The following is a 15,941-nucleotide window of genomic DNA, read 5'->3' on the forward strand; positions in this document are numbered from 1 at the left end:
TGCGATTTGGCGTGTTTTTCTGTTCCACATCCGTGTGTATTTGCTGCCCCCTAGTGCTCAACAGTAAACCTGGCATCTACTGTACTGCTTAACTAAATATTTCCCTGTGGTCGGAAACGCGCGTGCATCTGTTTACACGGATGAACAATTTGGAGTCCAGAATGAACCAAACAAGAAAGTCTTTGGATTGTGGGGAGAAACTTGCAATGTTAAAAAAATAAATAAATAAATAAATAAAAAATGCCACTAACAGAATGACCCCGAGGCAAATTCATGTCTTCTAACTCTACACTACTGCGCCACCATCACCTCAACATATTCATTCAACACACCTCACCTGAATTGCTCTCTGGCAAATCTTTTACTGCCCTCCATCCATTAAAATAAATAAATAAAATGCATACAGTTTTAAAAATAAAACACCAAAATACATTTTCCACTTTTATTTTCCATTGCACAGTAATCTCTATCTACAGAATTTCTAAAGTTTTGTGGCAGCAGATAAAGTCATAAACATCCATGTGAAAGTTGCATAAAACTGTACAAGAAAAATTGGCTACAATGAGAAAAATACTGCAACCCACTGATAACGGTTGAATCCAGGACAGAAGATGGCATATGGCAAATAGACAGGACTCCCTCTTGTTGTTTAACTTGTGTGGATCGTATCAGGTAAGAATACTGCATACTGTAGTGTACGGACAGAAAACAAATCACTCAGATGAAGAAATAAAAAAAGAACTAGAACAGCTAAAAAAAAAAAAAAAAAGAAAGAAAAATAAACAACAACGCACACACATACACATTCACACAAATACACAAACTGTTGTTAGGAGGGGAAAAAGACACCGGACAAGTTTTGTGGTTTGACTTGTAGCTAAAGCATGTTTCCTGAAGTAATTTTTGTTCCCTCTTCTTTACCTTAAGGGCAGAAGACAGCGCGATCGGCCAACATTCACACTACGATGACTACTAAAGGGAAACTGTGTAGCCGCGGAGCGAGCAGAGACAGACACACTGGAGGGAGAGAAGAAAATTAGACGACTGAAGGCAAAGGCCGAGAAGTGAAGGACTGCGAAAAGCGCGTGCTCGCAAAAGACCGCACGTCATATTTAAATGAGACCAGATATCGGAGGTTATTGTGCAACACTTGTTTTGTTTTATCTTTTTTTTTTTTTTTGTCTTTTTTAACTTTTGTCTTTGTTTGTGGCTTCACGTGGTCAAACACTCCACGGGACACAAACTGCTGACTCGTGAGACTAGGACATCAACAGCAATAAATAAACAACACAAACATAATGTACTAAATCATATCACAAAAATATACATGGAGACATCCTTACACACACACACACACACACACACACACACACACACACACACACACACACACACACACACACACACACACACACACACACACACACACACACACACACACACACACACACACACACACACACACACACACACACACACACACACACACACACACACACACACACAATTGGATACGGTAAGTATTCTACGGGGTGTCGTGGCCGTAACAGCTAAGTCACTTTAACAGTTAACATCAATCAAAATGTTAGATTATATCCGAAAAGGCTGCGTTCCACTGCAATTTTCTATATTTCTTTACACCTGATGGTGATAATATTACTGAATGGATCTAATCCTGGATGGATGAAGCGTCATGCTGTATGACTGTCTTTACTCATGGCCCGATGGGGATGCAATGGAAAAGCTAAAGCAACTCTTTGGCGTCAGAAAAAATATGGCCTGTCTCCTCTGTTGCTGCTCACGCAACCTTGACATTTACTTTTCAGTTGGTCTTAGATTGTCAAACTATTTACTTATATACAAATAAAGGTTTAAAAGCCCGATAGACAAGAGACACACCACATCCGAGCTTCACGGCAAACAAGGGACGTCAATATCAGGTGATCCTGACACCAAACACAGCTGTTTCTTTCACCTCAACAAATAAATAGGGACACAATGCCATACATACATACAATTGTAAAGAAAAACAAAACAAAAACTCTCAAATGTATCCCTTCACAACCCATATTTCTACTGTCCTGCATCAATAACATTGGGATTTCCGCTCCTCGGTGCTGTATGCAACTGATGTTTCCTCCAAAACTTCCCACAGATCTGACCCGAGTACGACTGATGGCATCAGCAGTTACAGTCACACCCACAGATGAGACAACCCTTTTGGAAGCTTAAAGACATCAGAAGTGAAAGGAGGCCGTCTCAGCCATCAGGTACGTCGGTAAGTGAGAATCTCGGGTGAACAAGAAATAATGGGTGGTGTCTTAAGGATCGAGAGGTCTGATGACAGTGTGTCCTAAATGATATATGCCTTTTATATCCTTGCCCTCCTTGTAGATTCCAGCCCTTTTCATAAGGAGAAATGAATCTGAGTTGTTAGACAAAAGTCACAAATGTGTTGTTTTTTTCCCCAGCAAATAAAAGATCATCCACTTTCACAACAATAGAAAAATAAGACATTTCCCATTAATACAGACGGAGCAAAGAACCCAACAAATAACAAAGAGGAATGGCAAGAAAATCGAAGGTGCACGCACACACACACACACACACGCACACACACGCACACGCACGCACTCGCACACACAGTTGGTAACAATATGAAAGTCTGTCAGATACAGAGGAGAGTCTACAGGTTGAGCAAGATGACGAAGTATCCAGTGTACATCAGAATGAGTTGCTTTTATCCTTGTGACTCTCTGCATAGAGGAGGCATCACCATCGCCGCAATCTCCTGCGGCTCGCCATCGTCGCCTCCTTCGGCCGTCACGGCCTGCTTCCGTCTTCCTTGATCAGTTAATCCTTTTCCCTTTTGTACTTGTCACTCGGAAGTGGATACAGCATTGCACATTTATTAGATCTATGTATATATAATGATGTATTTAGATTCTTTTTCTCTCTTTATACATTTTAATAATCTTTTGTAGTGTTTCTTCATTTGATATTAAGTCTTTTTCAGCGGTGTCCATCGCTTTGAATACTGGCCACCAGGGTACGGAGCGGAGACAACAAGAAAGAACATTTTGGCAAATGAGAATGAGGGATCTCCAGGCTGCGGGGGCCAATCTGCGACCACGGAGGAGAGGCTGAACAGAGATAAAGAGACAAGAACATAAAAAAAGACGCCAGATATCTATTCCCTTTAAAGGATGTCTTTCTCCCCTGTTTACCCCTCAGTTCCACCCAAAGACTGAGGTAAGAACAGTATTCAACATTGTGCTAGGGAATAAAATCCCAAGTGTCTCAGTGAAGAAGGCTTGGAGGGATGGATGAGTGGACGGACGGACGGACTGACAGATGGGTGGAGGGGGTCACGCTGTGTCCAGATGAGCAGATGGAAGGTCGGTCAGACGGTCGTGTCCACGGAGCTCATCCCCTCTCCTCCGGAGCTCACCGATCAGAACTGGTACCATTTTTTATCTTTGCACTTCAACATCATCTGGAAACAAAAAATGTAAACGAATGGTAAGGTAAGCAAATGGATTTGCTTGTTTTGAAGAGCCAATTATCATAATTTATGGACTCATGGAGTAAACGATCAAAAGCTTTTGAACACAGTGTGGAACATCACCAGAAACCTGAGCATCATATAGTGCTGGCGCACAAAATGTGTCGTTTGGCTTCATGAAAAAAGAAAACACACACACACAAAAAAAACAACAACATATTGTGACTGCAGATCCCCATAAAGGTTGTTTTTGGAAGAAGTACTGCCTCTCTGACTCGACTTCATGGACTCAGAAGAGCCTTTCACGATACAATACTGCCACCCAGTGGCTGAATGTAAGTATTACTTCCAAAAGATATTGAGGAGGTGCATGCAAATCACTTTTTACTTCACCATGTTCTGTAAGATATTTCACAGAGAGATCAACACATCAGGATTTGTTAATCATGTGTTTATAGGGTAAAATCCAGACATTACTTTTAAACAGACACATTTCTCCACGGAGTTGAAACTTTTTGACATTTCCACTTACGTCATGGGCGTGTTTGGAGAAAGAATCTGCACTGGCCATCATGGCAGCTGTCCTCTCATCCAGTTCGCCCAGCTTCTGACCTCTTTCATCCAGCGCTATCCGGGCACGTGCCAAGTCTCCAACCACACCGGACGCTGCCCCCTTCATGCCCTCGATGCCACCCGGACCAGGGATGTGCTGGGCCAGACCGCGCGACGCCTTTCCAGCTGCTACCTCACCAACTGAGTGACGGAGCAAGAGAGGGAGAGTGAGAGGCGGTTGCTGGCACTCAGGAACGAGCCACAGAGGGCAAAGATTTTTAATGAGTTCAGCGTACATAGCTCCTCTCTGTCCAGCGACTGTGCTCCTCCGCCAAACAGGCCTTTAAAGAATCCTCTGTTTGGTGCCTCGGGGGTCTCCACTGGAGTAAAAAGTTCACCCAGCATCTCCTGAAACATTAAAAACGACAATGAAGCACCAGAACAACAAAAAAAAAAACCCAACGGTTTAAAACCGACTAGGTAGAAATTAAACTTCTATGTGGAGTAAAACATGACTGAATTCTCTGTACTGTAAACACCTGTAGATTTTCACAAGTGTCCTGACTGTAGGTGATCCTCTGGATCTCGGTCGGGGAGCAGAGGTACATGGCCTGACCCAGGTTGGTGAAGCAGAACGTCCGTGCTATCCGCATGTCTGTCAAAGGTAGGTAGTTTACATCCATGAGCGGTCTCAGTCCTGGCACACTGGACAGGAGGCACAGAAATGATATGCAGTTTTACATTGATGGATACATTAAAACAACCATAGAAGCATCTTTCAACCTCAGTGTGTGTTTGGTTGGTGAAAAGGGACACTATGTTCAGATGCCTTTAATTGTGATATAACAAAGACAATGTCCCTGCACATTCCGGTTCACACTGAAAGGCAAATCCTCACAGACAGGGAGACAGAAGGACATGGTCATTTAGTCAGACACCCATATGGAAGGCTGTTCTGTCTCTCTCGACTCAGGAAGTGAAGATTAATGAGGATCAGGGAAACATGACAACCAGCCCAGTGCCCCTCTACCCAGATTGTTTCTAACTTGGTCACAAGCTGAGGAGTTAAAGAATGACAGAGGGACGATGACGTACGAATATATCTGATGATGTCTGATTGAGGGCTTGTTATGAGCATGAAAACATACATTTGGTCAGACGTTGAAGGATAAGTTGAGTGAAGCGTGTAACCACTTTTCAAAACACATTAGGACAGATCCATTTTTCAGTGTGAAAAACAAATAGGCATTCATGAGATGTGCGAATAATCCTGTGCTTACAAATCGGCACACCGTTCCAACCTTTTTGTTATTGGGGTTGTAATGTGCATAATATGAACCTGTCAGCCTTAATGGTGAGCTTCTTGCATTTATACTCTTGGATTTTTTCTTTTTAAACTAAAAAGAAAGGCAATTGTGATGATATTTTGGCTTTTGGCTTTAAATCTGTGGTTTTCTGTTGGGAAGAGGCACAGGTTCATGGATTCTGACTGAAACCCCCTTCAGGACACTTTACACTGTACAGTGTTATACTGCCGTTTGAAAAATCTCTCTGTGCACGTCTGGTTCTTCTCTGGGTACTCTGATGTCCGACTACAGGATAAGTGGGAGTGTGGAGCTGCCTCTTGTTGGTGACAGTAAAGCATTTCACCTGTGAACCATGGTGATAGGTTTTGAAAATGAGCAAAAACTTTTTCTGCCACCTAATCCTCCTCTCCACAGTCCAGCCGCGAGCCAAGCCTCCTCCAAATATCCAGTAATCCTCATTTTCATGTTTTTGCCAAATACACAGCCACCATACCAGCCACGGGGAACCCTGATGGGCTTATAGGCAAACATCTGCACCCCAAACTAACCCATTCTTAAAAAGCCAAACTGATCTTGTCTCGATTTCTTACTGCCGTAATTACACATTTTTTAAATGACAGAATTGGCTTACAAGATCACAACTACTGACACTTAACTATCTTTTGTTTGCTTCTGGGACACAATTAAAACACATCACACACATTAAAGCATCACTCAGATTGAACCAACATGTGCAGGATTTATTCAAACAGTTGGTACATGTTATTAATAGCTAATGGTTCCTTACCTGAGGGTCATGATGTGGCCGTTGGCACAGAAACAAGCCACACACACGCCTTGGCTCATCTGGACCACATCTGCCCGTAAGACGAAGGAGGCCTCTGTGATGCTGTGTTTATAGATGCAGGTCTGGGATGGGAGGGACATGACTTTGGCCTGTTTCTCGGAACAGACCACAGCATACTGGCTCTCACTGAGATCCTGGGAGGTGGACGGAGACACGGAGACGGGTCGGCGCTTTCGGACCTTCTCCTTTTCTTCGCCATCCGCCGTGACGTTCGGCTCATACCAAGGCTCGTACGCGGGGGGCAGCTGGGACCCTCCCGAGTCGAGGAAAGCCATCCGCATGATGCTTCCCTTCAGCCGCACCAACATACCTGGTGTGTCGACCAAAGAAAAAAAGCATGCTTAAAGTTACTGTTTTACAGGTCCGACCCACTCAAGACGGAGTTGGGCAGTATGTGGTCCCCGAACTCAACTGAATCTATAGTGATTCATGTCTGCAAAAAAGAAAAAAGTATTCTTCACTACTAAACAAGTGAATGGCATTGATGTCATCATTGTCATGACCTAAAAAAACGGAAAACAGCAAACAATTGAAATATGATGCAGAAAAAGCACTCCCAACTGAAATCCACAAACACTGCAATGATAATACTCAGCTCCAAAACAGCATGTCCTTCTCTCCCACCTGAGCTGTCAATGCCCACCTGTGGGTGAAATGATGACTGGCTGCAGTTGTCGTTGTTCTCCTGCAGGCGGCAACGTGAGGGCCAGAGCCAGCACGGTTCCCAGGGAGGTGCCCACATACAGGCAGGGGGTCAGAGTGCTGTCCCCCTTCCGAGCAAAGGTCTCACTGAAGTGAAAGGAGCTGATGGCCTCCCGGGCCTCCTTGTCGATGCTGGTGACGCTGGAGGAGCGTGAGCGGCTGAAAGAATTGTCCCGGTGGTCTAATGGGTTGGCACCCCGCGGCGGGCATACAGACAGGAGGACAGTGAGGAGAAAACAGAGAGAGGTAAAGCACCTGCAAGGCAGCAGCATCACAAGACAACAGACAAGTGGACGGTGCAATAAAAAAAAAAAAAAAAGAGAATTTCAGATCTTCTTCAGCTAAAACAAATTAAAAGTTAAAAACAATTTCTATATAAAGGCAAAGGCAAGAAACACAAAAATAAAACCAATAAACTGGGATATTGCTTTACATTCTCAGTCAGGACATTATAATACATGGCTGGTGGATATTATCTATTATAGACAAAGCCTAAAATCCAATTAATGGCAGTTTTTTTTATTTTATTTTATAAGAATAAATACAACACACGAATGTATTTATTTTACATTTCAGTCCCTCTGAACAACGTTTTACCAAGCAATACAGAAAACTGGCTTTCTGGTAGTTTTTTTAAGACTAAATCTGTATATAGAAGTGGGACTTCTTTGTAAGCGTACCGGTGAATGTCTTCGCTCTTGCACATTTTGACGTTTTAAAATCAGACACGACTACAAACCAATTGTGTGACCCTCCGGGGGGGATAAAAATCAATAAACTGTATACCATCCCAATGAGGGGAAGGTCTTTTGACATTTATATTTTGGAGGAATCACTCGGACAGAGAAAAGGAAGACATGAAGAACACAGAAGAGAAAAAAAGGAAGCTGCAGAAGGTACAGAAAGCCTTCAAGTGAGATGCGGTGAGCAAGTATTAGCTGAGCACCACTGACCTCCAGTACAACCCCACACCATGGTCAAAGAGTGGGAGTCAAGACTTCAATTGACATCAATTTGAATGAGTTCAATGGTTCAATTTCAGATCAGTGCTACTTTTGGACACATGCAAACTGAGGAAAACATCTGCACAGCTTGCCAAATTTGAGACTAAGAACCAGATAACGCTGGAGTAAAAGAATGTGGTGGAGTCCAGTTGGAGCGAGAGAACTTGACTGCATTTTATACAGACTGTTTGGAGACACGAAGTCAAGGCTTACCCAAGTCTGGCTTTAGCTCAGTAGGCAAGCTTAATTTCCGTGACATCTTTGCTGGAAAAAAGAGAACATCCCTCTTTACAAACACACGTCTAAGCTAGGACACGATGCCATGCAAAGCTAAGGGACGAAGCATTGGAGGGGGGATTGTGCGCGAAGCCGAAAGACACCAAAATGACAGAAACGCTGCCGAGCAAGTGCCGAGGGGATTGTTTTATTGACAAGAGGAAGGCAGAATGCTTCACACAGGAGAAGACACTGCATAAAGATGCAGAAACAACCCTGTGTGTCACAGAGGCATGCTGTGACAAACAAAACAAGAGTCCTCCGGTTGCCCCGAGAGAGCGGCGCTAAGACACCAAGACCGCACGGCCATTCAGGACCTTCATGCCCAGAGAGCATGCACCAAGAACAAGGAAGTAACAGGGAAAAGAAATCAACGACACGAGACATAGAAGAAGACGGTGAAAAAAGATGGCCAAAAAAATGACTGCTGCTAATCACTTAGCGCCGAGGATTTCCAATTTTACAAAAGAACGACAAAGAGGATTTACACTATTAATTTCCCTCTAAGCAGCAGCGGAAAGTAATAAAACATGATATAAGGGGACATTCATCATGCACGCACTTTGAAATTACATTCATCAATATATATGAGGTCATTTATTTAAACTTGAGCTTTAATCCAACTGAGCAATTAAAGTAATGTATAGAAAATACCTTAAAATCTCTTAAATCAAGATGTATTTTTTCAATTAATAAGCGAAAGTGTAATTTCATGATTTAAAAACACCGTACAAAAATGCATGTACTCATGAGGACAAGTCTATAGTGGCTCGCCGTTTCGAACACCCCTCCCTCAGCCACCTCACAGTTTCATTTATTCCCGCCGATTGAATTTCTGCTCAGGCTGAAGTTATGCTTCATATAGCAGAAAACTCCCATGAACCTTCAACTGTGAAATGAAAGGTCCTTTGTGTTTAAGTCAGTGTTATCTCGGGGTGAGATTGTACAGAAAACTCTTCCTGTCACTCTCCTGTAGTAAGAAAACGTACTGTGGACATGAAACACACACACAGATATACACACACACACACACACACACACACACACACACACACACACACACACACACACACACACACACACACACACACACACACACACACACACACACACACACACACACACACACACACACACACACACACACACACACACACACACACACACACACACACACACGCGCGCAAATCCAGGAGAGGCAGTTTCCCTTGGCAGCGACCTACAACCTAACAAAAAGAGCTTCTTCTACTTTAAGTTATCGAAAACACCTGTATAAACATCGGGATTGATTAATAGGCAGGTTGAGAAGAATCCACTACTCTGCTGTCAGCGAGGTCAGGTCTTTGGTAAGAATGAAACATTCATCCTCATTAATGCACAAAACAGCATGTTCACAGAATCTCGTCATATTTTGCGTTCTAACTTGTTTCATCTCTACAAACAACAAACACGGGAGATCCACAAAGACATCGAGACAGATGAGTTGCTTTCTGCTCCGCGGCGTCACCACACTGCACTATGGACAGTCATATTGGGACAGATATGAAACGCAGGCACATTTACAGTCTGACACTCGTGCTACATACATGTAGCATGCAACATAAGAAGTGGACAGCTGCAGCCCCACCGTTCTTCCAGGTTAGCCTCTGCTCCAACACCTTTCAGGCCTCAAAATGTCCTTTTAGATCCAAATCAGTCTGAGCTAAAATATCAAATACATCTTGTTGCTTGTAATTAAAAAAATAAAAATAAAAAAAACATCAAGAATGTTTAAAAAAAAAGACTATATATATATATATATATATTAAAAATACCAAAAGATCGTGGAACAAAGGCTGATATTAAAAGTAGAGTGGAACTTTGGCTCTCTATGCTCTAGTCTGTTGTTTTGTCCCTGAGGTGAGTATGGACACGGAGGACAGAGACAGTTTCTCCACAACAAAGAAAAACGAAACAGGGCCACCTAGTCTGGACCGTGTGCGTCCTTCCTACAGCCTCTCATGGACATGTTCAGCCAACCTTACCTCCTCTACCACCTCCATTGTAGAATTGCTGTAGATTGCTGTTTGACGTCAACACTTTAGGGGGTGTGGGGGGGGGGGGGGGGGGGGGGGGGGGGAAGTAGAGTACACAGTAAATGTGCAGTTAGAAACACCTTTTATCCATTCACAGCCTAGTGTAGCTTGTTAAAAAGGTTTTTTTTTTTGCTTTTGACCTTTGCAGAAAAATGGCTTAATAAGTTGGTTTGGGACAGAAATATTAGCCCATTAATACTAAGATTTTGGATTAAAGGATCACAGTTTCACGTGTTTTCAGAAATGCTAGAAAATGAATTAACCTACGTTATTTAACTGGATTTGTCTCTGAGTATAAGTCGTTTAGCTTTCATTCAGGATTCAAGGCAACAAGTCTGGTAAAAATGATTTGAACGTGTATCAAACAAAAAAAAGAAAAAGGCTAAAGAGGACACGACAAACCTTCAAACTTTGTTCAGTACCTATTTCAAATACCATGTGCAGTCTGACCAAAGGGAACACGCTCAGATACCAAGATGTATTTGTGACAACTGAACCAGTTTTTTTAAATTATTACACAGCCAAAGCAGGAAAAAGCTGTTTTTCTCACAGTCAAAAAGGGGGCAATAACTTTAAATGTTAAATATTCTATTAAAGGAATCCCCTGGGACAAAAGCAACACAATCCAAAAACCTCTACAGAACGTGTCATCCTGCAACATATATTTCTCTCACCAGCAGACCGTATGTCTTACTGAAAAAGTCAAAATAAGACGCTAAGGCCTTGACTCGGGACTCGTTACGGCAGACAGTTTTTGCAGCAAAGCACCGTATCTCCCTCAGAGCCATGAATAATGCAAAGCAGACAGATGTATCAGACCACAGTCTGGTGGCACCAGACATGGGGGTTGGGACAGCCTTCAAACCTGGAAACAGCAGCAAGCAGACTCTGAGATTTGTTTCCTGTCTGACCTTTTTAAAAAGCTCCTCATTTTCATTGCACTAATGCCAAGTCCGCCCTAATGAGAGGAGTCTGGGCCGCTCACTCCTCAAGCACCTCCCAGCTGAAGCACTAATGACTCAGATTAAGACAGAGGCGAGTAAAAGAGTAATAGATCGGATAAACAATGCACTGCTCCTCAACTCATCAGAAGGTTGCATATGTGCAGTCAGAGCTGGTTCTCAAATACGAAGTGTTTGGAAGTTAAAGAAGATTTCTCATTTCCTAAAGCGCCATGTGTTTGGTTTTGCGCCCACAGATGTCGTAAATGTACAAGAGAAGTTAATTGACACAATTTTGAGAGACATTACAATCGATCTGAATGGAGAATATTTATCAAAATTATGCAAATAGGATTATACTTCCATCATGAATATGCAAAAATACTCCAAACCCTTTAAAAAAAAAAAATTGATTAATGTAAATTAATGTGTTTCTCTACCAGACTGCAATAGTTTTGCTTTACATTTTCGGTCGATAATTCTAGCAATCACTTTAAATGCAGCAACCCACACACTAGATACATTTACAGCCTAAAACCCTGTTTCTTTCGGGATATAAAGTGCAATTAAAACGAATTTATTCCTGTCGGTTGAACTCTGCAAAGTGGTGGAAGAATGCATGCATCAACGGAGGGAAAAAATAAAAAATAAAAAAAAAGCAAAAATAAAAAAAATACCATAAACTTGAGGTATTAAAGTCAAACAGTGCATTTCTAAAGACTGGAGTGGGATGAAATTGACAGCAAAACAATTTTACGGTTCAACAAAACCCTTCCATACAGTTCCAGTTTGATGAGCAACAGTTTCAATAAAACAGTATTAAACGTTGCTGCTCTTTTGAAGCATTAATCTTCTCTAAGCATTGGGCTTCTTGCATGCATAAACACTGTACTATTGGTACATATTTGACTGGTTTACTATTATTGCTTTTTTTTTTTTTTTTCTCCTACAAAGCCTTTTTCTTTGTTCTCCCCTCTGTTCTTTTGATCTGACACTGAAGGACAGGTTACCTGAAGTAGGCGACTTGCAGCGGTCCTCCGATGTGGCCGAGCCCTCGTTGATATCGCACAGACCTGAGGCATAGATCACACCGTTTATAGTTAAATCCATAATCGAGCATGTCGTAAAGAGCCACCAGGGTGCATGAAGACATACACTTCGCGTCTTTTCACCACACACTGACACTTAAGAGAGAACCTGACACATCAGCAGGGATTGCAACATGTTTTTCGTGGACTGGACCATTTGTACAAACATGGAATTTGCATATTTATTCTTCTCTCCACAGCTTCACGGACCAATAGATGAGCCTGTCAGAAGCTCCCGCAGCTTCGATGTGTCTTTTTTTTTTTTGGGGGGGGGGGGGGGGGGGTTGTTTTTTGTTGGTAAGCTAATTTCCCTATTTACTATGTGTGCGTGTGCAAGAGTCTAAGTGTAAGTGTGTGACATTGTCCTGCGAGGCAGAAAGCCAAGCAGACAGCAGTCCCTGTTGGCGGAGAAACACAGCTGGACGCCTGATTACTGCTCACACTCGCCAAGCTCTGACAGGTGCCAGCCCACCGCTCACCAGTCAGTGACACCAGCTGCTCTGTGTGTACTTACACCCACATCTCCCTGCAGTATCTCTGAGTATTTGGATGTGTGTGTGTGTGTGTTTTTTTTTGTGTGTGTGTGTGTGTGCACATTTTCCCACTCTGCCGATGCATTTTATTAGCATAACTGTGCATAAACTACCAAATACATCAAGAAGAAGTCCGAACACACTTTGTTGATGCACGGATCAGTTTCTCACTGAAGTATCGGCAGTTCATCATTATGTCACTGCGTCAATGTTTTGTCGCTGCACTGCGGTTGCCTGACACATGGTGGCAGTGTGTCCATACTGAAGGAGCGCTTACCGCTTGAAGAAAGGCTGTACTGGTGATTGTTTTTAACATTGTGTCAAAACTACAGGGAAATAGAGGCAGAGATAAGCACACAGACGGGAAAAATAAAAAAAAGTCATGGTTCAAATCAGAAAGATGCTAACGGGCAACAAAAAAAAAAAGTGTGATATCAAATGCAAATGGTCACTCTTTGGATTTTTACCAACACAAGCAGCCTTTTTTTGGCATGGAGAGCAAGCTTTTGCAAACTTGATACCAGCAGAATAAATCTGCTTTCCAACATGTGTATGTACACAAAACGGGTTGAATGATTAATTTGGCAGAGAATTAAGAAATTGGAAATGAGCAGGTTGTAATTGAGTTCTTAATTATCCTTGCAGCCATCTGGCTTTTAAGAACAGAACACGCTGGTTTTGTGGGCCTGCTGCTTTGTACAGTCAGGAAAGTTAAGAAATTGTTTGTTTGTTTTTTTTTTCCCCATCTGGCTTCTTTCTCCTCCATTTTTCTTTATTACCTCCGGACGGCTGCCTTGTCTTTCTTGGCGATCGGGGCTGTCTCTGGTAGGGGTCATTGGAACCATAAAGCTCGACCGTCCCCAAGTTGAGCACGACTGTCTTCTGGACATAGTCCACCACCGCCAGGCCATTGCTGTTGCCAAACACCAACCTGGGAACAGGTGACAATGTCAGAGAGGAAGGTGGAAAAAAATGGGAGAAACAAGCCTGAGGGAAAGGCTTAGTTAAGTTTTTTTATAAAAATATAAATAGTTAAAATCTTAGTTTGTTTGACAGCTATAGCGCATTGTGGCAGACATTTTTGTCTTTGCATAGTTGAAAGTTGCATATAAGACGTTTTCATTTGATAACATATTTTAGTTATTTAAATTGAGAAATGTGTGCCGAATAAAGATTAAATAACTTCAAGCTTCTTTATTTCCCAGAAAATCACATTTTAACTGTGTATTTGTGTGTATGCATCCATCTCACTGTTTTTGGGGACTTAAATACCTTATGTCGACGCTGTCAAAACCTGACTCAGTGATCGCAACAAAGAAGAAACTCAACCGAAAGTGAAGAAATGAAGAGGTTTGTTTTTTTGACAGAACTGAGCTGAATGCCAGTGCAGCAAGTGGGTGTGCAACTAAACACAATAAAGACAAACTCAATTGTCACACTATGGAGACTTATCCACCCTGTGGCATCAAAAAGGAAGCGCTCAAAGGGTAAATAAAGACATCTGAGAATAAAAGTTATGTTTTAAGGTAAGTCATAGTTCTGAGGTGAAGGAGGTCTGTCTGAAATAAATGTCAGTCAAGGTGTGTGTGTGTGTGTGTGTGTGTGTGTGTGTGTGTGTGTGTGTGTGTGTGTGTGTGTGTGTGTGTGTGTGTGTGTGTGTGTGTGTGTGTGTGTGTGTGTGTGTGTGTGTGTGTGTGTGTGCGCACACTTACAGGCCGTAGGAGGAATTGAGCGCCAGACTTGTGATCGGCTGAGGAGGCTCTCCACCCACCCACACTAACTGGACCACCAAGTCTACCTGGTAACCTGGAGACTGCTTCAAGGGAGTGCTGCGAACTCTGGGGAGGAGGAGACAAGGTAGGATGAAGAACAGAGACAGGCGGATGAACAGAGACAGAGAAAAAAGCCTCCAAAAAGAGATGACAAGTGGCGCAGCTGCAGCTCTGAAGCAGGAGTGTGTCGAGGGGCTGGCATGAGTGGCTGCAAGGGAATGATGGGGAGGCTGCGGCTAAGAATGCTTCAGGCGCTGAGCAAGTCTGTGCGAGTGTGCTTCAGGCGAGCAGCAAGACTCTTGTGCGTATGAGGATGTGTGCAAGTGGCCCGGCCGTCTATGAGAGTTCAGGAAAATGTTTCCATGTCTGCGCGTGTGAGTCTGTGTGTGAGTCTGTTTCATACTTGAGGCAGGGCATGTTGCCCCCGTCCGAGTTGTTGCTGCTGGTGGAAGGGTGCGAAGGTGGGCCGCTTGTCTGAGGTGAAGCACCAGGGGTGGGAAGCGCTGATGTCTGTTCACCCCCGCCATCTGGAGACTCTATGTCATTCAGCTCATACTGCATTCGCACCTCTAGTAACTGTGAGAGCACACACACACACACACACACACACACACACACACACACACACACACACACACACACACACACACACACACACACACACACACACACACACACACACACACACACACACACACACACACACACACACACACACACACACACACACACACACACACACAGGTTGAATGTAAAAACATCAGTTTTTACAGTTCATCACAAAATAAGCCATAAAATTCTTAGAAACAACACTTCTTAAAAGTTTCAAGAAAAAAGTTACAGAACTCCAAAATAAACATCTGCACGCATTCTGAGTCGCTTTGATGACAAGGAGTGTTTGACGGCTCTGCACTCGTGTGTGGGCAGACTAAGAGTCACAGAGGTCCTCCAATCCTGAAATATTCCTTCAAGTCCTTCTTCACGCTCGCCCTTTTTAACCTCCCCGCCTTCACACAGGCACACGCAACTCCCAGACTCACATGCGCACACAATGCAGACGAGCTGCCTCCGTTTGCATTCCGTCAGTTTCATTAGCCCTGCTGACACGTGGGAGTGAAGAGTGAGCCGTGCCCTTCTTCATATTCTCGTTCGCACCCGTCTTCATCCACTTCTACTTCCATTTCTGCCAGGTTATGGAGGGGTGTTTGACCTTGTGCAAAGTGAAGCTGCTCTCCTAATTACAGTCTTCTACCACTGCGCATCGAGCTCTGATCCACGATGGAGTGGAAGGGAATACAGCTTGGATTTGTTTCTGATGCATGCAATAGGGCAAAGGAGA

At 43.2% G+C, this 15,941-nt stretch overlaps 1 protein-coding gene across 1 annotated transcript in view; it reads right to left on the reverse strand.

Annotated features, from left to right (window-relative positions):
* Positions 1–1,189: 1,189 nt before the first annotated feature.
* Positions 1,190–15,941, reverse strand: part of stxbp5a (syntaxin binding protein 5a (tomosyn)) — an 88,018-nt gene continuing 73,266 nt past the window's right edge. The window contains exons 16-25 of the mRNA XM_080491232.1: positions 15,006–15,178; positions 14,543–14,668; positions 13,610–13,761; positions 12,220–12,282; positions 6,855–7,094; positions 6,152–6,521; positions 4,597–4,762; positions 4,354–4,465; positions 4,038–4,258; positions 1,190–3,496 (exon numbers count right to left, since the gene is read on the reverse strand). Of these exons, the coding sequence (XP_080347358.1) occupies positions 3,455–3,496; positions 4,038–4,258; positions 4,354–4,465; positions 4,597–4,762; positions 6,152–6,521; positions 6,855–7,094; positions 12,220–12,282; positions 13,610–13,761; positions 14,543–14,668; positions 15,006–15,178 (1,665 nt within the window). The 3' untranslated portion in view covers positions 1,190–3,454. The remainder of the gene's footprint in view (positions 3,497–4,037; positions 4,259–4,353; positions 4,466–4,596; positions 4,763–6,151; positions 6,522–6,854; positions 7,095–12,219; positions 12,283–13,609; positions 13,762–14,542; positions 14,669–15,005; positions 15,179–15,941) is intronic.

The sequence above is a fragment of the Lipophrys pholis genome (genome assembly GCF_963383615.2).
Source record: "Lipophrys pholis genome assembly, chromosome: 21".
Lineage (NCBI taxonomy): Eukaryota > Metazoa > Chordata > Actinopteri > Blenniiformes > Blenniidae > Lipophrys > Lipophrys pholis.